The following is a 24350-nucleotide window of genomic DNA, read 5'->3' on the forward strand; positions in this document are numbered from 1 at the left end:
AATCTCCCTTGGAACAGTTAGGGCGGTTAGGTGTTTCAGTTTCAAAGGAATGTAGCTTGTAAGCAAAATTAACATCAAAAGAGGAAGCCAGATGTCAAAATATTGAGCAAAATGGGCCTGTCAATAATGAAAAACAAGCACTGCAATGTGGAGAAGCCCCACACCAATAACCTCAAGGTAAATTTCAAAATATGTTTCAGATACAAACCTTCATCCCTCATCTGTGACCTATATTTTTTCCCTCCACCCACTACATCCTCTTTTATTAAAAGTAACACAAAGGGAAAACACTTTTGAAATCAGAGTGAGACTTATACACCCCAGCTGCAACTTCAACAAGATATCATCATGACTAAGTTCACATGACTCACAACTTTCCTGAATTATGCAATTCATAACAGTTCAATTGAAATCATCTTGGGTGTCCTGTGGAGTACTCCAAAAGCCAGGATTCTAGTATATGTTTCTATCCTTCAGAAAAATGTTGTCAAATCCCAGGGTGCCTGGGTGGCTCAGTTGGTTAAGCATCTGCCTTCGGCTCAGGTCATGATCTCAGGGTCCTGGAATCGAGCCCGTCAGGCTCCCTGCTCAGTGGGAAGCCTGCTTCTCTCTCTCTCTTTCTCTCCCTCTGCACCTAACCCACTCTTACTCTCTCTCTAAAATAAGTAAAATCTTAAAAAAAAAAAAAAGTTATCAAATCCCTAATCAATATTTAGTACTGAGGGGCACCCTGCTGGCTCAGTTGGTATAGCATGCAATTCTTGATCTCAGGTTGTGAGTTTGAGCCCCACAGGGCGGGTAGTGTTTACTTAAAAAAGAAATTTAATACTGAGTTTATGGCAACATTTATAAGACCAGTAGACTACAATAAACCATGCTCTTTAAAATACTGAGTTTATGGTAACATTTATAAGACCAGCAGACTACAATAAACCATGCTCTTTAACTATAAAACTATTCTTTGATCTCGACCAGTTCAATCTAAATGATGGTAAAGCTAAGCAACTAATCACATCTGGAGCCATCAAACACACACACACACACACAAACATAAACACATACACAAAGTCATTCTTCAGAAGAAAAAATACCCACAAGGCATATACTTACTGTGGGAATGTGGCAACTCACTACGCCTTTCTGAGGCTCATTTTTCCTATTGTTTTATTTTAAAAACTAAAACATGATCTGTAAGGTTCCTTTCAACTCTATAGTTTGTAAGTGCCCCCACCAGGAGTGTCCTTATTTTCCCTCTTCACCTACCTAAACTTAAAGTCTGGGCTTGAGTATCACCTCCTTCAGGGAGCCCTTGATAACTTGCCCAGGCTAGGTTCAGTGCCTCTTCAGGATAACAATACTTGCCATAATGTACTGTATCACTCTCCTCCATGTTGTTTTGGAATTGTCTGTTTAGATCTCTCTGTACCACTGTGCAAAAGCTTTTTGAAGTTGCATATTGTCTGATATATCTCCAATGCCACACATAATACTCGCCTACTACAGTATGTGCTCTTCTAACATTTTGTGAATAAATGGGTAAGGCTATGCATTTTTCTGGCACTGGTGGTCAGCATTTTGCAAATAAAAAAACACACAGTCAACAAAAAACCCCTCCATGATCTGTGAATGTTGTGGAGGATTCATCTAGAAAGTAAGGTTTTCCTTTTTACTATGGACATCCTTAGGATTCATGCTATTTATTTTTCCACCTGTGAACAAGAGCATGATAATAAAAATGCAGCAGCTGTGTTACAGTAAAAATATAATTTTAATATCTCAAAATACATGTTTGTTTCTATTAACATTTCTATTAACATGTTTCTAACATATGAAGTAGATCCTTACTCTATCCCTCCATCCTGACCACCACTACCTCAAAATTTTCCTTCAATATGTACTAACTTATCACATCTCAACCCTTCCTAACAAGCTCCCTTGCCTTTCATTACACCAGTCACCTGTAATCCATTTCAATTTGAGAGAACCACAAAACAGCTGTTCAGGTGAGAACACTCAACAGCTTTAATACCCTCAGTCAATTACAATTTCTGTCCATTAAATAAAAAAATTGCCAGTAAACTAATGTGAAAGTTTTAATTAGCTACAAAGAAAATCCACCTGCTGTCTCAATCTGCACAACACTACACATGGAATCATGGTGGGATTTGGAGACCAATACAACCATGAAAAATCAACTGTGCACACTGGGAAAATATACCGTTTCATACTTAATTACTAAACTGTCTTATATGTCAACTTTTGTAAGGCAAAGAATCCTAACACTTCCTAAGTTTACACAAATTTCACATCTCTTAATGTACGTTCATCCTAAAATCCAATCTCTTTAGAAAATCTAAATAAGAGTGGGGGGGGATAATTGGGGGATGGGCATTAAGGAGGGCACCTGATGTAATGAGCACTGGGTGCCATATGCAACGGATGAATCACTGAATTCTACTCCTGAAACTAATAATACAGTATATGTTAAATGAATTGAATTTAAATTTAAAAAAAGGTGTAGTTGAAAAAAAAAAAAGGGAGAGAGAAAATCTAAATATGAACCCTCTACTTCCTGGACTCAAAACTGATCAAATTGGTCATCCCTGATCATTTCTTTGTTTAAAATGGCAAGGAAGGCATGCAAGCGGTATCAGAGTTGGCGTGGTAGGTTTAAGCGCCCCCTTCCTGCACCCCCAATAAGCTACAATTTAAGTAAGCACATGCTTACGAAGTTCGCAAAACTCAAGTTCAAGATGAGTTCTCCAGCCACCGCCTTCCAACCAGATTACTACATAAGAACCTCCTACAGCAGAAATTCTAGTTCGCTCCTTGCAGAGCCAGGAAGAGCTGTTGGAGGTTTGGGCCCTTCCTATCCGCACCCGCCCCCCCTCCAAGTCCTGGCTTTGGTAGGAACACACCTTAGTAGGGCAGGGACCTGGACCACATCTCCCTCCCCAAACACAAGCCAACACCACCCCCCTTACCGCCTTCCCAAACACAAACTCAGGAGGCAGACCCCTCCCAGGCCCTCAGTCACTACCGGGGGCCCCTTCCAGGAGCCCTTTCCCATTCAGAAGGACAAGCCCTTCTCCCTTCCTTCTCTAAACTCCGAGAGCCACACCCCCTTCCTGCACCGAAAACTTAGGGACGCGCCACCGTCCAATACCCCGCCCCTAACACCTGAAAGATCCTGGTCCCCTGCTCTTCCCCGAAAGCAGCGCGCTCCAGGCGCCCGGCGCCGGCCCTAAGCCAACTCTCCCGGGTCTTTACCGAGTCGCTCCGGGGAATCGTCCGGAGGTCGCGGCGCCAGCACGAAAGGAACCACGCTGGTCAAGAAGAGGAGACACTGCCTCATGTTCCCGGCCCGGCCACCAGCTCCACCTCTCTGGGCAGCCTTCGCCTGACGGGGGCTTGGGACACTGATCACATTGGGAGAGAAGGGGATCCGCCCGGCCCTGCCCCTCAAGACTCTTTCTCCTCCCGCGCCGCCTACCGGAAGACTCTAGAGCCCGGCTTGAGGCCCCCGGAAGTGCAGGCAGCGCTCCGAGAGGGCGGCTCAGCCCGCTTCCGGCCGCCGCCGACCCCCGCACCGCCCACAGCCGGAAGCCGGGCGCCGCGCGGCATGCCAGGAGGCCCTCGCTCGCCCCGCCCCGTGCCGGCGCTCCGTCCCGTCCCCTCCCCTCCGCCCTTCCCTTCCGTCCCCCGGCGGTGCGGCCGGCGCCTGCTCGGACGCGGGATGAGACGTCCTGACTCGACCCAGCCCGGCCTCGGCTGTGTCCTCGGGTGACCGCCGCAAGGAAGGCGGGAGCTCGCGAGTAGGCCTGCAGAGGCGCGTCCGCCCGCCTCCGTGGTCTGGGTCCCTCATCTGGTTAGGATCCCTGTATCCTTTTCACTGCACGGGCTACAGAAACAGCCTTGCGGCCCAGGACGGACACGAAGGGGCGCGTGGCCCGGTGTGGTCGGGGGAATGACCCAACCACGAAATGCCTGGGACGCAAGACGGCGGAGACCCTGCGCCTGACCCCGGAGAAGCCCGGTCCACGCGCCAGCCTCCCGGACACAAGTGCAGTGTCCAGCCGGTTTGTCCGCGCCCAGCGTGCGGCCACCGGCGGCGTCCATTGTAACGAGCAGGGCTTGGTGGAGGGAAATGAACGCGAACTCTTTGAACGCGCGTTTTCTTGGCGCTGTGGGCAGAGGGTCTGCAAACTCTTAGAGATTCTAGAATCTCACCCCTAACTCCTCATCTGTGTGAGCACAGGAGCTAGAATCTTCCAGCCGACTTTTAAAAAAGTTAGTTCTGCTTGACTCGTGAGCTTAGACTGGAGATTTCCCAAAGCAGTTTGTATTTTGTTTCCTTTGCATAATTTCAGCTCTGTGTGGTTGAGTGAGAGTGTTTATAGTACTGAAGAAAAACATTCTAATAGCATTGGATGCTTATTGCTCTTTTGGTTCAACTAAAATTTATACAAGTAGGACATAACACATTTTCCACTTAAGAGTGAGTGGAACAGCCTTTTCTCCATTATGAAGTGGTAAATTGTTAGGAATAGGATATAGCCTTACTCGGTGAACTTTCAAGGCTAGTTCCTAATAAAATGCACAAACTGTGGTTTAAACAGGTTCATTGTGGTTTGCCTCAGGAAAATCTCAGCATCTTTCCAACAGTTGTTATCCATGGTTACTGGCTTTGCATTTTTGGCTTAACTGAACCTGGTATGTTCATCTGAGGTATGCCTTCATTAAATATAAACATCTGGCATATTTAATCAAAAAGTAAGCAGAATTTCACCTCTGTAAATTGCACACAACTTAAAAAAAAATTGTATCCCTTGGGGTACCTGGGTGGTTCAGTTAAGCTTCTGGCTCTTGATCTCAGCTCAGTTTTGTTGTTGTTTTGTAGAAACCATCTTTTTTTTTTTTCATTTAAATTCAACTAACATATAGTGTATTAGTTTCAGAGGTAGAGTTGTTATTCATCAGTTGCATATAACACCCAGTGCTCATTACATCATGGGCATTAAGAAGGGCACATCACCCAGTCACCCCATCCCCCCACCGACATACCCTCCAGCAACCCTCAGTTTTGTTTCCTATGATTAAGAGTCTCATGAGGGGTGCCTGGGTGGCTCTGTCGGTTAGGTGTCTGCCTTCAGCTCAGGTCATGATCTCAGGGTCCTGTGATGGAGCCCCACGTTGGGTTCCCTGCTCAGCAGGGAGTCTGCATCTCCCTCTCCCTCTGCCCTTCCTCCCACCTTGCTCTCTCCTCTCTCTAATAAATAAACTCTTTAAAAAAAAAAAGTCTCTTATGGTTTGTCTCCCTCTCTGATTTCGTCTTATTTTTCCCTCCCTCCCCTCAGCTCAGGCCTTGATCTCAGGGTTATGAGTTCAAGCTCTGCCTTGGGCTCCAGGCTGGGTGTGGAGCCTACCTAAAAAATAATAATAAAATTAAAAAAACTGTATCCCATAAAAATGTGACCATTATATACAATTTTTAAGCACAATTAGAATATCATCTCCTGAACATCCAGGCACCGTACTCTCTAGCTTATAACTTCAGTAGATCCTAGATTATATTCTTTTGGTGTCTTTCACAGCTCTACAGTGTCTTGCTCATAGAAGGCACTTAGCTGTTTAATAAATGCCATTTTTAATTTTTTAAAGTAGGCTCCGTGCCCAATGTGGGGCTTGAACTCATGACCCACAGACCTAGAGTCACATGCTCTACTGACTCAGCCAGCCAGATGCCCCAATAAATGCTGTTTCTTAAAAAGTAAAGCTCTTGATCCATTTTCTTACTCATATCCGGAAGTCTTAGATTTTCAGGGACAGTCCAAATATGAAGCAGTCTCTCCCATTTACAAATCAGTACCCAAATTAGGATTTCCCATTTGACGCTTGTCTTTATCAGTTGTCTGTATCATTAAGATAAATTAACACCATGTAGGGGAGATAAAGAGCCAGAGGAACATGATAAGAGGGGCACATTGGATAGAAGAACAAGTGGTCTGAACCAGTGACCCTCAAACTGTTATTCTCTTATCCCCAAAAGAACTGATCAGGATGAAATTTGCAGCATAATGTACAATGTCAATACATTTAAAATTGAAATTGTTAGAGGTCGTTCTTTTGAATTTACCAAATGGGATATAAATATCTGAGAGATTTGATAGCCACAGTGGTCACCAGCCCCCAAATAGCCCCCCAACGATCCCTGCTTCTTGATATTCGCACTCTGTAAAGTCAGTCTCCTAACACATTGTACCAATAGCATACAGCAGAAGTGATCGTATTTCACTTCAAAGATTTTGAGAGACTGTCTTCCATCTGCGGTGCTCTCTTGCTTGCTTGCTCTCTCAGGTCACTTGGTGGAACATGCAGGAAGCCTCCAGAGAGGCCCACAGGAATAGAGGTCACCAGCCCACAGCCAGCAAGTAACTGAGACTTGTTGAAGACTACATGAGTGAGGGGCGCCTGGGTGGCTCAGTTGGTTGAGCTGCTGCCTTCGGCGCAGGTCATGATCCCAGAGTGCTGGGATCAAGCCCCGCGTTGGGCTCCTTGCTCAGCAGGGACCATGCTTCTCCCTCCCCTCCCCACTCATGTTCTCTCTAGCTATCTCTGTCTCTCAATCTCTCTCTCAAATAAATAAAATCTTAAAAAAAAAAAAAAAAAAAAAAGACTACATGAGTGAGCTTGGAAGTGAATTCTCCAGCCCTGGGTGAGCTCTGAGGTGACTGCAGTCCCCCAACCCCAACAGCTTGACAGCAACCTCTGGAGACCTGAGCCAGAACCACCCAACTAAGCCATTCCCTGGCTCCTGACCCTCAAAAACTGTGGGAGAGAATAAATGTTGTTTTAAGCTCCTACATTAGAAATAATGTGTTACACAGCCACTATCATTTGCTTAAAAAAATACAGCCAGGGGCACCTGGTTGGCTCAGTCCTTAGAGCATGCAACTCTTGATCTCAGGGTCATGAGTTCAAGTCCCATGTTGGGCATACTGCCTACTTATTTATTTTTTTAAAAGATTTTATTTATTTATTTGACAGAGAGAGACACAGCGAGAGGGGGAACACAAGCAGGGGGAGTGGGAGAGGGATCATGACCTGAGCCGAAGGCAGGCGCTTAACGACTGAGTGACCCAGGCGCCCCCCAGGTTCCTCTTCTTAACACCAGAAGTGGTTCTTTTAATTTAGGATTCAATAAAGATAAGTAAAAGATTCTTGAGAATAACTGATTTCATGCTATAGAATGAATTATTTATAATTTATATACTTACTACAAGTGAACTTAAGAGTAAAATAAATTATAAAGAGTAAAATATTTACAGTCATTAAACACATATCTCCACATACAGTTCTGGCTGAGTTTGGGCTTTTTTTTTTCTGTCACCCTAGCTCTATTTCTCTTATTCGCCGCTCTAGCCTATTCTAATCCTACCAGTACTTCTGGATGAATAGCGTCTTCCTCACTCCATTTCTAAAATGCTGATTATTCCTGCATCTGTATGTTTTTTTGCCAGTGAACAAGTCTGTGTGAAGCTAGCACTTCAGGAAACATGAGTCCATTCATAAATCTCCATCAGATAACAAACCCCACTGCTGAAATACAACTATCTACAAAGTCATCTACTAAGAACTCTAGTTTCCAAGATTTTAGTTCAGAAATTGTAACCTAGTTCAGATTCTTTCAGAAAGAAAAGTGAAAATTAAGTCATGCATGGGGCAAAGCATAATATTTGAGAATCCTCACCAACAAACAGATGATTCTTTTTTTTTTTAAAGATTTTATTTATTTATTTGACAGAGAGAGAGAGACAGCGAGAGAGGGAACACAAGCAGGGGGAGTGGGAGAGGGAGAAGCAGGCTTCCCGCGGAGCAGGGAGCCCGATGCAGGGCTCGATCCCAGGACCCTGAGATCATGACCTGAGCTGAAGGCAGTCGCTTAACCAACTGAGCCACCCAGGCGCCCCAAAACAGATGATTCTTTTGCAAATTTTTTAAATGGGCAAGAAAGTAATCAGGCCTAATTAAAACTGGAATAATATTTTCCCCAAAGTTCACAAAGGGAGGGAAACCAGCCATTTCGTCTAAAATTTTAGTAACCATTTCTCTCTCTCTCCTCTCCCTCCGTCCCTCTCTCTCTCTCACACACACACAATTTTTTAATGCCTTTTTCTTATCAGGCATCTTTATCACAGGGTTATTATTTTTTTATAACTTTCTTTTTTTTAAGATTCTATTTATGTGTCGGAGAGAAAGAGCACAAAGCAGGGGGAGCGGCAGGCAGAGGAAGAAGCAGGCTCCCCGCTGAGCAGAGAGCCTGATGTGGGGCTTGATCCCAGGATCCCGGGATCATGACCTGAGCTGAAGGCAGACACTTAACTGAGCCACCCAGGCGTCCCAAGATGTGTAGTTTTTAAAAAGGTAAACTCAAAGAAGCAGAGAGTAAAATGGTGGTTGCCAGGTGCTGGGATGGGAGGGGTGGAAATGGGACATGTTGATAAAAGGCACAAACTTTCAGGTTTTGTTCTGTTTTTTAAGATTTATTTAGAGAGAGAGAGAGAGAGAGCACATGAGCAGGAGGAGGGGCAGAGGGAAAGGGAGAGAACCTCCAGCAGACTTTCCGCTGAGCACGGAGCCCGACATGGGATGGGCCCAATCTCATGACCCTAAGATCATGACCTGAGCCAAAATCAAGTGCCAGATGCTCAGCTGACTGAGCCACCCAGGCGCCCCCAAACTTTCAGTTTTAAAATGAGTAAATTCTGGAGATCTAACGTACAGTATGGTGACTATAGTTAATAATACTGTATTCTATACTTGAAATTTGCTGAGAATACATGTTCTCACTACACACACATACAAATAGTAACCATGTGAGGTAGCAGATGTGTTAATTAACTTGATTGTGGAAATCATCTCACAATGTATAGGTATATCAAGTCATCATGTGGTACACCTTAAATATACACAATTTTTATTTGTCAGTTATACCTCAGTAAAGCTGGGGGGAAAATGATACCAAAGAGACCCACATCTTACATTTCCCTCAAAGGATCAAAGGTACATAGAAACAAAAACACACACAATGTGATATTTGCCTAAAATACACTGGACGCATGCATTTTTTTCATATTTTTTAAAATAGAATTTTCATTTTGGAATAATTTTAGACTTACAGAAAAGTTGCAAAGTTCATATACAGTTCCCACACACTCTTCACCCAGCTTCCCCTAACATTCACATCTAACATAATCATGGTATTTGTCAAAAGTAAAAAGTTAACGTCAGATTTCACAAATTTTAAGATAATGTCTTTTTATGGCCTTTCAAAATAGTGATAAAACACGTAACATAAAATTTACCATTAGTGACATTCAGTACATTCACAGTTTGTACAACCATCACTACTATCTGGTTCCAGAACATTTTAATCAGCCCAAAGAGAAATTCGATAAATTCTATACCCAAGTCACTCTCCATTACCCCTCCCCCCCAGCCCTAGCAAGTCTAATTGGATCACACAGTTTGGCCACTAATATTCTTTTTCTGTTCCCCAGTCCAATTCAGGATACCACACTGCATTTAGCTACATTAACTTTTTTTTTTTTTTTTTTTTTTTTTACTAATCTTGAACTCATGACCCTGAGATCAAGAGTCGCATGCTCTTCTGACTGAGCCAGCCAGGTGCCCCAGGTGCCCTAGTTACATTAACTTTTTTACTCTTTAGGTTTCATAAACTGTTTCTAAATATTTCATTCTGTAGAGAAGCACTAATTTGCTTAATTGGTGTTCAAGGAAATTGTCCAGTGTGATCACTCACTACCTCCCCTCTGCACTGGTCTAATAGCTTCTGAAGTGACTTTCTTGCCTCTGCTTGCTCTCTACCAATACCTCTATTTATCTAGCTAGGGCTGGCTAAATGTCTTCCCCTCATGACATGTTTCTTACTTCTTTCATCATCCATTTGTTTTTTCTTTTTTTTTAAATAGGTTCCATGTCCAGCAATTGCCCAACATGGGCCTTGAACTCACGACCTTGAGATCAAAACCTGAGCTGAGATCAAGAGTTGGAGGCTCAACCAACTGAGCCACCCAGGTCTCCTTATTGTCTGGGTTTTTTTTTTAAAGATTTTATTTATTTATTTGAGAGAGAGAATGAGAGAAAGAGAGCACGAGAGGGAAGAGGGTCAGAGGGAGAAGCAGACTCGCCGCTGAGCAGGGAGCCCGATGCAGGACTCGATCCCGGGACTCCAGGATCATGACCTGAGCTGAAGGCAGTCGCTTAACCGACTGAGCCACCCAGACGCCCCTTGTCCATTTGTTTTAACTGCCTTGTCTACTGATGGTATCTTACTTTTCTCCACCAGAGCAAAAGCTTCAAAGGCAAGGACCCTGCTGCCTTCCATAGCAAATAATGGTGCTGTGCATAAGGAAGTCAATAGTATGTATTAAATAAATGTAAGTTATCTGACATACAGCCAGATGTCTCACAATTTCCCCATTTTAATCAAACAAATTAGATAATTTAATGCTTGTAGTGGGTAGAACTGTGTCCTCCCAAAAAGACCTAACCCCCAGTATTTACAAATGTGACCTTATTTGAAAATAACCGCTTTGCAGATGTAATCAATTTGAGATGAGGTCATGCCGAGCTACTCACGTACACACACACACACACACACACACACACACACACACACACACCCCAGGTAATGACAGAGAGGCAAAAATTGGAGTAGGGGCACCTGGCTGGCTCAGCCAGTGAGCATGTGGCTCTTGATCTAAGGGTCATGAGTTTGAGCCCCATGCTGGGCACAGAGCTTATTTAAAAAAAGAGTTGGAGTAATGCAGCCACAAGCCAAGAACATCAAGGGTTGCCCACAACTCCCAGAAGCCAGGAAGAGGCAGGGAAGGATTCTCTTCTAGAGATTTCAGAGGGAAAGTGGCTCTGCCAACACCTTGATTTTGGACTTCTGGCCTACAGGACTGTGAGAGAATAAATTTCTGTTGTTTTGAGCCACCCAATTTGTGATAATTTGTTACATAGACCTCAGAGACTAATACATGGAACACCAGGGGGGCAGGGGGCCCTTTTGCCTTTTCTTCTGAAATTCCTCTTGCCCAGAACATATTTCTAGCCATCAAAAACCTAACCACCCTTTAGTGGCCAACTTAAGACACTGTTGTAGATTCTAGGTCTCCTTGACCATTTTTTAGTACTTTTCACTTTTTGAAGATTCCATGGTAACTGAAAAAGAGTAGGCAGAGAACAGATAACCAGGGGAGTTTAGGAGACATTTTTTATTGGACACAAAGCATCTACCAAGCCATGAGAATTAGTCAGGCCCCTAATCCAAACCCAACTAAGTGAAGCTTTCATGTGGATTTAATTAATTTCAACATTATTTAATATTTCCCCCAGGTTCTTCTAAATACTATGTCATTTCCAACCACGGCAGCCATCTTAGCAAAGGGGGCAGAAAGACCAGTGTTCTGGGGTCCAGGAGCTACGTCTCATCCTTTGTTATACAATAATTTATACTTTACCTCTAAGTTTCTGCTCTGTTCCTTGAAGATTTCATTATGATTCAGAAAGGAGGGTATGGACTTTGCAGCCGCACATCCTGGGCTTGAACGCTTGACAAGTCAATTACTTTGACAAGTCACCTCGTGTTTAAAACAGGGAGTTAAGGGGCGCCTGGGTGGCTCAGTCATTAAACCTCTGCCTTCGGCTCAGGTCATGATCCCAGGGTCCTGGGACGGAGCTCTGTGTGAGGCTCCCTGCTTAGCAAGGAGTCTGCTTCTCTCTCTCTCTCTCTCTCCCCCTCTCGTGTGCACATGTACTCTCTCAAATAAATAAAAACCTAAAAAAATAAAAAAAATAAAACAGGGAGTTAAGAGAACCAGCCTCACAGGGTTTAAATGAGAAGCTGGTGTTGTCTGGTAGAGAGATGGGAAAATAACTAGCATTTGAAAGCGATTTGTGGTGCAGCTGCATGATCAAAGGGAAAACAAAAAAGCCATACATTATGCAAATATTCGGTCTTTCAAAGACATTCTGACAAGAGGATGATGATGATGACAGGTAGCCGCAGAGAATAAATTTACATTTTCTTCTACTCCTCCCTTCTAAATTTTAATATGAAAGCTCTTGTGATTTAATCTTCATTGTTTAACTGATTCCATTCTAAGAAGCCTTGAGCCCAGGTCACCTGGGAGATAGGGACCCAAGCTCTTTGCTTCTGTTCCCAGATCGGGGAAAGCTGTCCTTGTCCTTGCTCATACACTGTTCAGAGAAAACATGTTTACTGGGCATGGGGACTGACTCCATTTAAGGAAACTTATTTCATGAATCTGTTCCCAGAAAATAAAATAACTGGCTAACAGTCTTGAATGGTTTCTTTGCTTTTGGGCAAATTCCAGTTTGCTTGAGGATGGGCAAATTCTTGCTTGAGGATGAACAATAAAATTTGCAAGACAGTCCCACATTTTTGATCTAGCCCAGCAATTTAACCTCCTCACCCACTGGCCAAAGCTCCTAAGGAGTAGCTGTGTGCCTGGCCTCCTGCCCCTTCCTTCCCCCTGGCTGGCCTGCTTGCAGAGAGCATCTCGAGAGTTCCAAGATAACCAAGACATCAGGCAGCAGGAGACTGAGGAAGGCAGCAAAGCTGGAGGTAAGTAGGCCCCGAACAAAAAGTGTCGGGATCTTAGGGGAGTACTTTTTACACCTTTAAAATAGCTCAGTGATTTTCCATAAACATGTCTGTCGGCTGAGGGTCAGAGGAGTGGAGCCCCAGCCACAGTCAGGGCTCAATAAAAGTTTATTAAAGAAAGAAACAAATTTAGGTTTGGAGAGTCCTGGCTGATTAGAAATGAGTCTGTCCTTTTTATACAAAAGCAGATCTTTTACCCATAATGTGGTTTAGGAGAAAGAGGTCACAGAGCTGGGGGGTCTGTGCTGCAGACTCCTTGCTCTAAGGCGGTAGCTCTCCATGTTATGGCCTATGTGAATGGTGTTACTGAGTTGGGCAGTGGGCAGAGCACACAGCTGACCACAGCATCACTGCAGGGAGCTAAGAGGTCAGGGTCTAGGATCTTGATCAGTGAGCTCTGCTTATAAAACCATCGTAGAATCTAGACAACAGAAAGAAGCTCTCTTGCTTCCATGCTGTTATGAAAACCAGTGAGAACTGTTGGTCTAGTGGTGCCTCTCTCCATTGTGGGAATTCCTTAATTCTGATCTATGCACAGTCCTGTGCTTTCCTTCTGAGGGACGGATCACACTGAAGAGCCAGAACATAACAGACTTGCAGGGTGGGGAACATTACCATTTATTTATTGGCTTACTCTGAAGCAGTGTAGACCAGGTAAGTAAACTGATGCTGCATTACAATACTGGCTTATTTTCGGGATCATGTATAGCCCTTCTAGTTATGTATTGACTTATTTACATTTTGCCTTGTTCTAAAAATAATTTCAAAGCAGACATCCATTAAAAATTCTAGGTAGGGGTGCCTGGGTGGCTCAGTCAGAGTCTTGACTCTTGATTTTGGCTCAGGTCACGGTCTTGGGGTCTTGGGATCCAGCCCCTTTTCGGGCTCCACGCTCAGAGGGGAGTTTGCTTCAGGATTCTCTCTCTCCCTCTGCCCCTCCCCCTGCTCTCTTTCTCTCTCTCAAATAAATAAATCTTAAAAAAAAAAAAAAAATTCCAGGTAGCGGGGCACCTGGCTGGCTCAGTTGGTATTGATTTCTTGGTCTCGCAGTTTTGAGTTCCAGCCCCATGTTGAGTGTGGAGATTACTTAAAAAAACAGCAAACAAACCTCCAGTTAGTGACATAAATGTGGTTTTTTTTTTGTTTTTTTTTTTTAGATTTTATTTATTTGAGAGAGAGAGAGAGAGAAACAACATGAGAGGGGAGAGGGTCAGAGGGAGAAGCAGGCTCCCTGCTGAGCCGGGAGCCCAATGTGGGACTCAATCCCAGCACTCCAGGATCATGACCTGAGCCGAAGGCAGTCACTTAACGAACTGAGCCACCCAGGTGCCCGTAATTTTTAAATATACAAAGGACTGTGGTTGTCATCTAGTCTAGTGATGTTTTCATGCCCCCCTCTTTTGGATTGTTGTTACTTTTAGCTATAGCGCTCTATCCCCAAAAGGAATCTTTTGCAGAAACAATGCAACAATCTATTTTATATAGACCAAAGCAGAGCCTTTGGGTCTGAAATACTCGAGAAATATCTTCATAGAATCCCTAAGCCCTCCTGAAGTTTCCAGAAAGAGGTTCAGTGATTCTCTCCAAGTCCCCAGAAAGTTAATACCGGGAATGATAGCCCAGGCCTCTGATCTCCAGTCTGGGGCTCTGTCGCCTAAACAGTGGTTAACTCTTTAGACAACTCTTAAAGACTGGGCCCCTGCTGAGACAGGCTAGTTCTGATTGCCAACTGATGCATGAGTGTGCAGTCCAACAGCTGGTAGTAACAGGAACATCCACACAGCACAAAATATGCAAAAAGAATAGCTGGAAGACCAATTATTCACCAGTTGTCACCTCTGATGCCTTAGTAACAGGGCAAAGTTGAGTGCTTAATGCAAAATTCAAATGAGTTTTGGGAGATTTGAGAGGGTACAATGTTCCCTTTACACCTGGAGAGGTAGGGAGATATTTGCCCTTGAGATTCTTCTTAAGAAGAGAAAGATAGGGAGGGCAGCATAATTTGGGTTTGTAATCTCTCTTACTCTGGTTTAACCTATAAAGAATTGAGGAGAAAGTGATTAGTATCCCATTTCTACCTAAGAAGTAACATCTCCCCAGAACCATCAGGAACCTTCTTCACTTTGAATAAGTTAGCAGTGGGTTTTCTCTAGCTTTACTTCAACAAAACAAGGTTTTGAAGGATGAATAGAAGTTTGCTAGGCAGAAAGGGAAAGGAAGGACATTCTAGACATAGGGAACAGTATTGATAATGATCCACAAGCATGTGGCCTATCTTGATGTACCACAGTGAAGCACACAGTACTGCTGAAGATTCTTGCCAGAAAAGCTGAACTTGAATCTAATAAAGCCTCTTGAGCTAACTTCCACTTACAGGAGATATGGATGGGGGATAAAGGAACTAGCTAAATAAAACCACAAGGAAGCAAGAGAACAGTCTAAAATGGGAGGCATTCTAAAGGAACCTACCCTGTTTCTGCAACAAGGCAATGCCCATATCCAAAAAAAGAGGCATCCTCTAGATTGAGATGAGAACACTGTAAACAAATGCAACATGTGGTCCAGATTCCAGCAAACCACTAGAAATGTATTTTTGAGACAAGTGAGGAAGCATGACTATGGACTGACTAGATGATGCCAAAGAATGGATGTGATTTTATTAGGTGTGAAATGGCTGTTATAATGAAAGAAAATGCCGTATTTCTTAAGAGATGTACACTGAATTATGTAGTAAAAATACAGAATGCCTGTTATTTGCTTTAAAATACTTCAGCAAAGAATAATAAATTATTTCACATAAAAAATTAAAGCAAAATGATACAGTGGCATGAAGCACAGTATGTTAGGGAGACATCTACCAGATTCCTACTATTGCCTGAACCAGACCCTTGTTTTATTCACCTGGCACATTTGTCTGGCATATCATAATCAAATATTTATTGCATGTAAGATACATAAATTACTGCATCTAATCCTCTAACAACCCTTGGAAGCATTATCCCTATTTTACATGAGGTGACTTGCCCAAGGTCACAAGATTCAAATCCAGAGCCACTTGACTTCACCTTCATAACACACACCTGTAGAATTTGGCATAAGTTCAGGAACTGTATTAGCAGGTGGTAAAACAAATTCTAGCTAGCATCCTATAATATGGAGATCAGCCTCCTTTTCCACACTAATGCAGGCTGCAACTCATGTTCCATGCCCAAACTCAAGCCGTTTCTGCTAGCATACTGCACACATTTCATTCACGGAGATCTATTGAGCTACCACGTGGGACAGGCATTGTGTTTTGGGGTGTTTGGTGTCCCAGGTGTTCATTATGCACGTCCCCTCAGACCATACATACACTTGAGAGGTGAAGCCAGCCCTTCTAGATCGTCAAATTCTGTTGCCAAACACAGGAATGGAAACATACTAGGTGAGCAACAGAGGCTTGAACATCACGTCTCTATCCTTCTCATTATCTGATCTATTAGAAACTTAAGCAAAACTTGCAGAGCTCACTCTGGGCTATTTGTCCACCCTACCGGAAACACTTGTGGTCCAGCCTAATAGAGCTTTCTGATCTTTTTTTTTTAAAAAAGATTTTGTTTATTTGACAGAGAGAGACACAGCGAGAGAGGGAACACAAGCAGGGGCGTGGGAGGAGAAGCAGGGTTCCCGCGGAGCAGGGAGCCCGATGCGGGGCTCGATCCCAGGACCCTGGGACCATGACCTGAGCCCAAGGCAGACACTTAACGACTGAGCCACCCAGGAGCCACCATTTTCTGACCCTTTTACTATAGCCCTGCACCTTAAAAACAAATGAAATATGTGAACACAACACTAAATGCCTACATATTAATTCTTCTATTAGATCTTTTAAAAAGAGAGAAGCAGGAGGGATTGGTGAATAAAAACAGAGGAACTCAAGTGCTCTACTTTCTTAACAGGAATATTGGGCACCAGTTTGACCCTGGTGACCCATAGAACCATTAAGTCAGCTCACACGATGCCCTAACAAGTTTCTAGGTCTCCTGCTCATTGCTGAGACACATCCCTGGCTTCCTGCCTCAAGCTTGGGGCCAATCTCCCATCAACACGGATCTCCCACTAATACCAAATGCAGACCTCTGGCCTCATACCCGGCACCCAGATCCCTGGCTTCCTTAACTACAATCTTAAGATTGAAATCTACTTATTCCTCTCAGCATCTTGTCAAATCATAAAATCTACTTGGTCAGGATAAGAGTAAAACTGTGTTTTATTTTTGCTTTTAATACAAAACTGTTGACATGGGCAGTGACTGAGGGCCGAGGCAGAGTTATCCAGAGTCTACAGTGCTCTTCTGCATATACAACCCAATCAATTTCCATTGCTGAAAGGAAGACCCTCTCATTCATTAGCTTCAGGGGAGCACAAATCTCAAGTGTCCTGCTCCAGCCAGAATCCTTTTACTTCCCTTCTGTGAAACTCAGCTGGAGTTAAATAATTGTTCATGCTTCCTTGAAGCAGTGGTTCAGAATTATCAAGTCCTGACCAGCATCGGCACCACTTTGGAATTTGTTACAAATGCACATTATTTATGGGCGCTACCCCACACCTTCTGAATCAAAAACTGTTTCGGCACGCCCTCCAGGTACTCCTGATGCTGGCTGAAGTTGGTAACTACGGCCTGGAGGCAGCATCAATCACTTATCAGTTAACTCTTGAGAAAGGAAGGCATTTCTTCTTGGCACTTATTCTCTGGGTCTTGATTTTTCTTATTTTAACATAATGACCTTTCCCCATTTTATTCCACCAGAGCATGCTAATTAGAAGCAAAACTATTGCTTAATTTTTTTTTTAAACTTTGCATTCCCAAGTTTACATTTTCTTTTTGTGTCTATGTCCTTGAAAACCTAGGGCAACAGGTCTGTTCAAAGAGTGGTTGACTTTCTGATCCCCAAGACTGTTTTCACTTTATTAGATCTTTGCAATTCTGAAATTAGGCTTCTTTCCCACGTAAGTGTTCCACATACATATATTCCACATTCCTTTACACTTGGAAATACACACATAGGCTCACGGGCAGAACAGGTGTCTACCTTTCATAGGTAAGAAAACTGAAGCTGATCAAGATGAAGCCTACAACCAGGGAGTGGCAGAGCTGCAAGTTCAAGTACCCGGTGCAGTCCTTGGCTCATAGCAGGCACTCAATAGTGAATGAGTGAATGAATGAATGAACGAATGAACATGTAAGTTAGACCTTTTGCTTCCAGGCTGCTACTCTTTCCACTTAAGTCACACCGTCTCTCAGAGATCTTTGCAGTGAATCCTCCAAGGTTCTTACCGAGTTCCAGGATAGCTGAAAGAACACCCATGTGTCAAGGACAATGGCTGAAACGCAGGGCCTTCTCTGAAGACCCTCAGGTCTAGGATGGAGAAAGAGAGCTAAGTACTAAGTCCCGATGGGTAAAAAACCAGGTGATGTCGACTGAAAATGAGAAACAGGAGGTCTAGTCTCTGCCAGGCCCCTGAGTTCTTCGAGTCCAAAAGTACGGAATGAATGGCAGGTATTTTTATAATAAACGCCAACTTCCAGGATACACATCCACACATTCTCAGAAATGAGTTTAACCTGAGCCTCATTAAATGGGTTTAATTCCTCTACATCTGCGTCAAGGAAAGAAAATCAGGCTGCCCTCTAAGTTAAATTTCAGTTGGCTTCAAACAAACCTCTTCAGGTTTTCACCAATGACATCTAGGAAACAATGGCAGATTGTCACAGAAAGAAAATTGATTTTTGTGTATATATAGTCAAGTATCTATTAACAACAGGGCGTTTCTGAATAGCTTAGGTGACAGTGACAGCTCTCCTCAGTCAGTGGCACAGTATCACAAGCAAGAGCAAAGCGAATGCCCTAGCAAAGCAGAGAACCAGGCCAGCCTCCCACAGCCCCGCATCTCAAACAAATGAGCCTATAGCATGTAATTTTATGTCTGAATTAGCAAGAAAATTACTAAATCTTTAGTTCAAATTATAGTACTTAACCCTTTTGATAAGCATTTGAGTAAGAACCCCAGATATTCCTGAAATAACTGTATTTCCAGCTCACACAAAAGAATTTAAGGGTCTAGAGTTGTCAGGCCTATTATAACTTCTTTTTTTTTTTTTACTCAGGGCTCAACCTTTGTATTTAGTAATTCGTATTGCATGAAAGCCCTCAATAAGCCTCTTTGCTCGCTGAGTAAATCCTAACTCTGCCCTGCTTCCAGGATTTAAGTACTTCCTTGGTAGTCTTAGGCCAAGGCCATGATAATGTTGCAGAAACAGTGTCTGAGAACAAAGGAATGATAAAAGAATTAATCTTTATAGAATCCTTCAAGCAATGTGGAATAAAAGCATCACTCTCAAAACAGGGGGTCTCCCCTTTTTTCTAAAGGGCATTAAGGGACTCACTGCTTGGCAGTGACCAAGTTCCCAAGATCCACTACCTGGATATAACCTAAAACTTGAGAAGTAGCAATCTACTACCATTGCTTTAATCTCCAAAAAAGGGGCAATGTAGCGCAGGAGCTGGGTACCAACTTGAAAGTAGGCTACTCAGCTTCAAATCCTGAAACCCACTACCTGTCCTAGCTTTTTTGCTTGTTTTCTCCTCCATAAATCAGGAGAAAAAAATCTAACCCCCAAATTTCAAGAAATGGAGTTATATTTGTGAAAATGCTTTAGAAACAGAACCTGTTGAGGTTGAGATGGGAAAGTCGGGCCTCAACATGCTGGTCTGAGACCACATGTAGCAGTGTGAGTGGAAGCCTGGGCTGGAACTGTGGCCCTCCTACTGTAAGAAAGCACTGAGCATGATGAATACGGATTATTCAATGGCCTTCAGCGGAAAGCATACACAACAAACATATCTGAATCATAAATTTGACAAATAATGCTTGGCAATGAATGTTATTTCCTTACTTTCTGAAGATTGTCAAAGGGCTCACACCTTAAAAAAAAAGAAAAAAATCAGAGAAACATACATTAAAGCCTTCATTTTCTAAATCTGAGTAACCAGAAGAGAGTAATTTTCATTGAAAATCCTTTTCAATTTAGCCAGTACAGAATTGCTGAAAATTTGGCTATTTGCATCTAGTTCTTCTGTCTAGTTTCAGGCCAAACATTAGCTAGTTGCTGGGCCCTCAGGTAAGTCAGTTGGTCTTTCTGGACTTGTTTCCATACCATGAGTTAGGTCCAACATATCCTAACAATTTCTCGAGCTGCTTTTGAGGTTTTACTCAACAGGCAAAACTGACAGAATAAGGGGATTGGGGGGAGTTGAGGAAGAGGCAAAACAAAAACAAAAACAAAAAACCCCCAAGCTTCCAAATAGGACAGAACAGAAGATGAATTACTAATTGTATTTATTCACTCTAGTAAGCAAACTGAAGCACCTTCAGCAGGAACAGTGGCATAGAAATGAACTTGGTATGGGATCAAAGTTCACACTCTAGGTCTGCCACAAGACACATAACTTTGGACAAAGAATTTCGTATTTTTTTCTGATCAGATGTCCCATCAGTCAAGGGGAAATGTACTTGGCAAGGCAGTTGAGAGGATTAAATATGAACGTGCATAGCACTTGACCAGGCACCAGAATCTACTCCATCAATACTGGTTCCCTTAAGTAAAGCAAAAGGGCTGGAACATTTATGGACGTGCTTAAGGTGTTATAATTTTAAACTGAAGATGAGGAATCCTCCAGCTTTTTTCTCTGGGTATTTATTATTTATTCCCTTTAAAAACATCAGTTCTGAAGGCATATAGTCATTGGCAAGTAAAATGCGGATAAGCAGTAAATGGCAAGACTGCTTCAAACTGGATTTCATGATGATAATGATCTTTGTATCTTCAGGTCCTATAGGTTCCCTAAGCTCCCACTGAATGGATCCAAAAAAGCTCATTGTGGTTTATACTGGAACTTAATTGCAATGTCCTCAAAATTCAATAGTACTACACATGGTACACATACAGGGTAACTGTCCTCTTGCAAAGCTCATTAAATACAAATTAGAGAAGGGAAGACAACAGATGTATGTCAGAAGAAAACATACAGCATAACTGCCTTCACCAGTTTAAAGCGAAAATCCTCCTAAACCATTTAAAGAATGATGAGGTTAAATGTTAGTTTTAATATATTCAGATGGCAATCACCTAATCAGTCCAAGTAAAATCAGGCTCACAATCTGACAGAAACAATCACATGTCCATGCCTGACATAGGCCTCAAATGTTTTTCAATGTTTGGCTCAACTCCATAAAAATCAGTGCATTTAAAAATAAGTGACTACAATTCTGATTTTCTCAAATTATTTTACTCTTATACTAGAATTTTTACACATCTTTCTAGTGTTCTTCATGATTTAAAAAAAAAAACAAAGTAACAGTCTCTACTGATAAATATTTAAAGTTATATACCTGAGTATATTTTACCAATTCTGCCCCCCCAACCAAAAAGTAGTTTTTCTTTTCCAATCTAAAATCGACAAATCATAGCTCACTGTACTCTATGTTGGAACAGAAATCCCCAATGCTTCTATTGTGGATAGTCAATGTTAGAAAGCAATCCCCCCAAATTATTTTGTTATTAAAAGCGAAAGGATATTAAAAAAAAAAACCACCCTGCCAATTAAGCTCGAACTGCAAAATAGGTAGTTAACATTTAACACTTCTGATGTCTGAAAGTAATTTAAGAAGTTAAATACAAACACGTCTTTGAACCTTCCCTCCGCCAGAAACTTTATTTACGTATTCCTTTCCGAGAAAAGATGTTTTCTCTCCTACTACTAAGTTCTCAGCAGTGTTCTACAAATATCCTCTATATCTATTGCAGGGAAGCCCCAGAATCAGAGGGTCAAAGGAGATACCACAAGGCTGGACTCCTTTTAAAGATGCCACTTTCTCCTAAAGCAAGGAGAGATTTACATGAGACTAAATGCTGAGAATAACCTTTTTAAGAAGGAAGGCTACTTTGGGGGCGTCTGGGTGGCTCAGTTGGTTAAGGTCTGCCTTCGGCTCAGGTCACAGTCCCAGGGTCCTGGGATGGAGTCCTGCATCGGGCTCCCTGTTCAGTGGGGCATCAGCTTCTCCCTCTTCCTCTGCCCCCCAACTCCCTCTGTTCATGCTTGCTCTCTCTCAAATAAATAAAATCATAAAACAAACAAAACAAAAAAAGAAGGAAGGCTACTTTGGTAACTCAGTGATTACACAGTACTTACCAGTACTTGTTAAGATGTGATAATCCTTTCTCCTAATTCACAATGTTCTTCCTATGTTCACTGAAATTTTTATTTAAAAAGTAGTGTCATACTGATTTAGATTTTTGGGGGCCAAAGTCCATATTTAAATGGATATTTTCCCAAGTCCCATTCAATTCTCTTTTCATCATCACGTTTTAGGAAATAAAGGCTAATTCCACACAGCTGAATTTTTCAGATTATCTTCTGACTTTAAAATAAATTCTCGGGTCAATACCTAAGACAGGTTAGTGTAACAGCCCATGTGATATTATAAAACCAAAACTATTTGAAACTCACTAATGGTACAAATGAATGTTTAAAAAACTGAATTATTTGAAAACGAAGTAATATATACTCTCAAACTTTGACATTCTGCTTGAATATCCACTGAGACATACTTCTAACACCAGCCAAAGCACTCATACTCACATAATTAACTTTTCTAATTTCAAAATGTCCACTTTATTCCATATAACACTTAACTAGGGATCATTTACATCTGAGGAAGAGATGGCCCACACAACTGATCTATGGTAAAACACTAACTCTAAAACATATAGTCCAATTTTATACATTTCCAGGCATCTCTAGACAAGTGAATCACAATGCAGGCACAAATTATTACTACATTTTTCGTAAGATAAAAGGGAAGTATCAATAAACTTCAGAAAGTAGTAAATTCATCTGTCCCTTAAAATGAGTGTGCAACTGTTACAAAGCCATAGTAAATGGTTTATAAAATGTAGTTTTATTTTAGGTTACTCTGCTGTTACATAGGGCATAACATTTCCACAAGGCTTTTTTGGGACTACAGTCAATGATTAGCAACACACAATAGTGGTCCAACTCTCTACATGACAATCACTAGACAAACTGGACACCCTCTCATATGTGCACAAATCTGCATGGAAAAGTACTAACGTTTTAGACCTGGACTTGTGTACTTTATTTTCCCTTTCTAGTGTAGTAAGAAATGACATGCACCTTACTTTGCCAAAAGCAATGCTTGTGTTCTGGCAGCAACATGCTACTTCTATTACATAGTAAAGTGAATACCAGAACTACAAAGGCAGGAGGTGTAAGTGAATTTTTATTGGGAAGGGAAGTTGTCAACTTAAACAGCAGCAATGAAGAAAGAATAAGGAAACTTCCTGTTGTCACAGATATACAAGACCTCCATCATATATGATACAGGAGGCATTTCAATTTGTGACCCCCAGCGCAGAAATGCCAAATGCTTTTCCATTCAATCGAATACTTCTGGATTCCTACCAAAAAGGAATACATTAAGAGCAAGGAAAAGTCGCTTACTCAAAGGAAACCCCTGAAGAAGAGTAAGGGAGGGAATGTAGAAATTAAGTTATGTAGAACACTTTGTAAATTGTAATGACTACATTTTCATATCTTCATAGTAATACAAAACACAGTCACTTGCAGAACTGGTTCAGATTACTTCAATACCAGATACATTTTTAGTCCTCTACATAAGTGTTTGGAAGTTACTTATGTTTATATGAAATGAAGCTATTAATACTTTTCTACAGCAGTAACTGCACACCAGGAAGGCCAAGACAAACACAAATCAAGGAATGGAGTTTTCCCAAAGCTGCGGTGTGAAAAGACTATAAACAGTTGATTCCATACACAAGAATGGGTTTCTTTGCTATAGGAAATCCAAATAGAATAAGGAATGGAGATGAGTAAAAAGGTTTCTTGAGGGGAAGAAGGATGACCACCCTGTATGCATTTAGTTTTCTGCCCCTTCTGCCGCATCACATTCTTCTCCTGCACTGTCTGATGTCCATAACTAGGAAAAAAAAAATCATAGTAAGTTATCCAGACAATAGAGACTGTGACTAAGAATGGAAGTTAGATTTCTCAAAATCCCAAACACCACCAACTCCTCCTCCAAAGTATATCTTTGTAAACCTTTCACTATGCATTTACAAATGACACACAAACATACACTATTTGAATACATTTTTAAAGTTTTCTTTTTTAATAGTATAATTAAAAAAAAAGGCAATATCCTTAGAATTTAACAGTATCTCCATTCACAGCAGCCCAATGCTCTTCTTGAAAGCACTACTGAAATATAATTTATGAGCTGAATAAGGCAAAAAAAATTTTAACCACAGTCCTAATAACAGTTTCCAAATATTTGAGAGGCCTTTTCCATTATATGGAAAAAGGGGCGGACCTACTGTGCGTGTGGCCAAGGGTTAAATGGGAGCGGGTGATGGAAGTTAGAAGGACGTAGCAGTGGGTGTGAAGGTGCACGGAAAGCACTCCTGAATTAGCTAGGATGTTAAAACAGAATTGATCGCCAAGAACTCTCCAATTTCAGGATGGAACAATGAAGTGAAGAAGGGAATCGTCAA

At 42.0% G+C, this 24350-nt stretch overlaps 2 protein-coding genes across 2 annotated transcripts in view; both read right to left on the reverse strand.

Annotated features, from left to right (window-relative positions):
• ADAM17 (ADAM metallopeptidase domain 17) overlaps positions 1-3532 on the reverse strand; it is a 60349-nt gene extending 56817 nt beyond the window's left edge. The window contains exon 1 of the mRNA XM_025867716.2: positions 3271-3532. Coding sequence (XP_025723501.1) covers positions 3271-3355 — 85 coding nt within the window. The 5' untranslated portion in view covers positions 3356-3532. The remainder of the gene's footprint in view (positions 1-3270) is intronic.
• A 19162-nt stretch (positions 3533-22694) lies between these two features.
• The window catches only part of YWHAQ (tyrosine 3-monooxygenase/tryptophan 5-monooxygenase activation protein theta), a 36252-nt gene continuing 34596 nt past the window's right edge, over positions 22695-24350 (reverse strand). The window contains exon 6 of the mRNA XM_025867724.2: positions 22695-23776. Coding sequence (XP_025723509.1) covers positions 23717-23776 — 60 coding nt within the window. The 3' untranslated portion in view covers positions 22695-23716. The remainder of the gene's footprint in view (positions 23777-24350) is intronic.

This window comes from Callorhinus ursinus, unplaced genomic scaffold, assembly GCF_003265705.2.
Source record: "Callorhinus ursinus isolate GAN/ISIS: 27379988/994484 unplaced genomic scaffold, GSC_fseal_2.0 scaffold10, whole genome shotgun sequence".
NCBI lineage: Eukaryota > Metazoa > Chordata > Mammalia > Carnivora > Otariidae > Callorhinus > Callorhinus ursinus.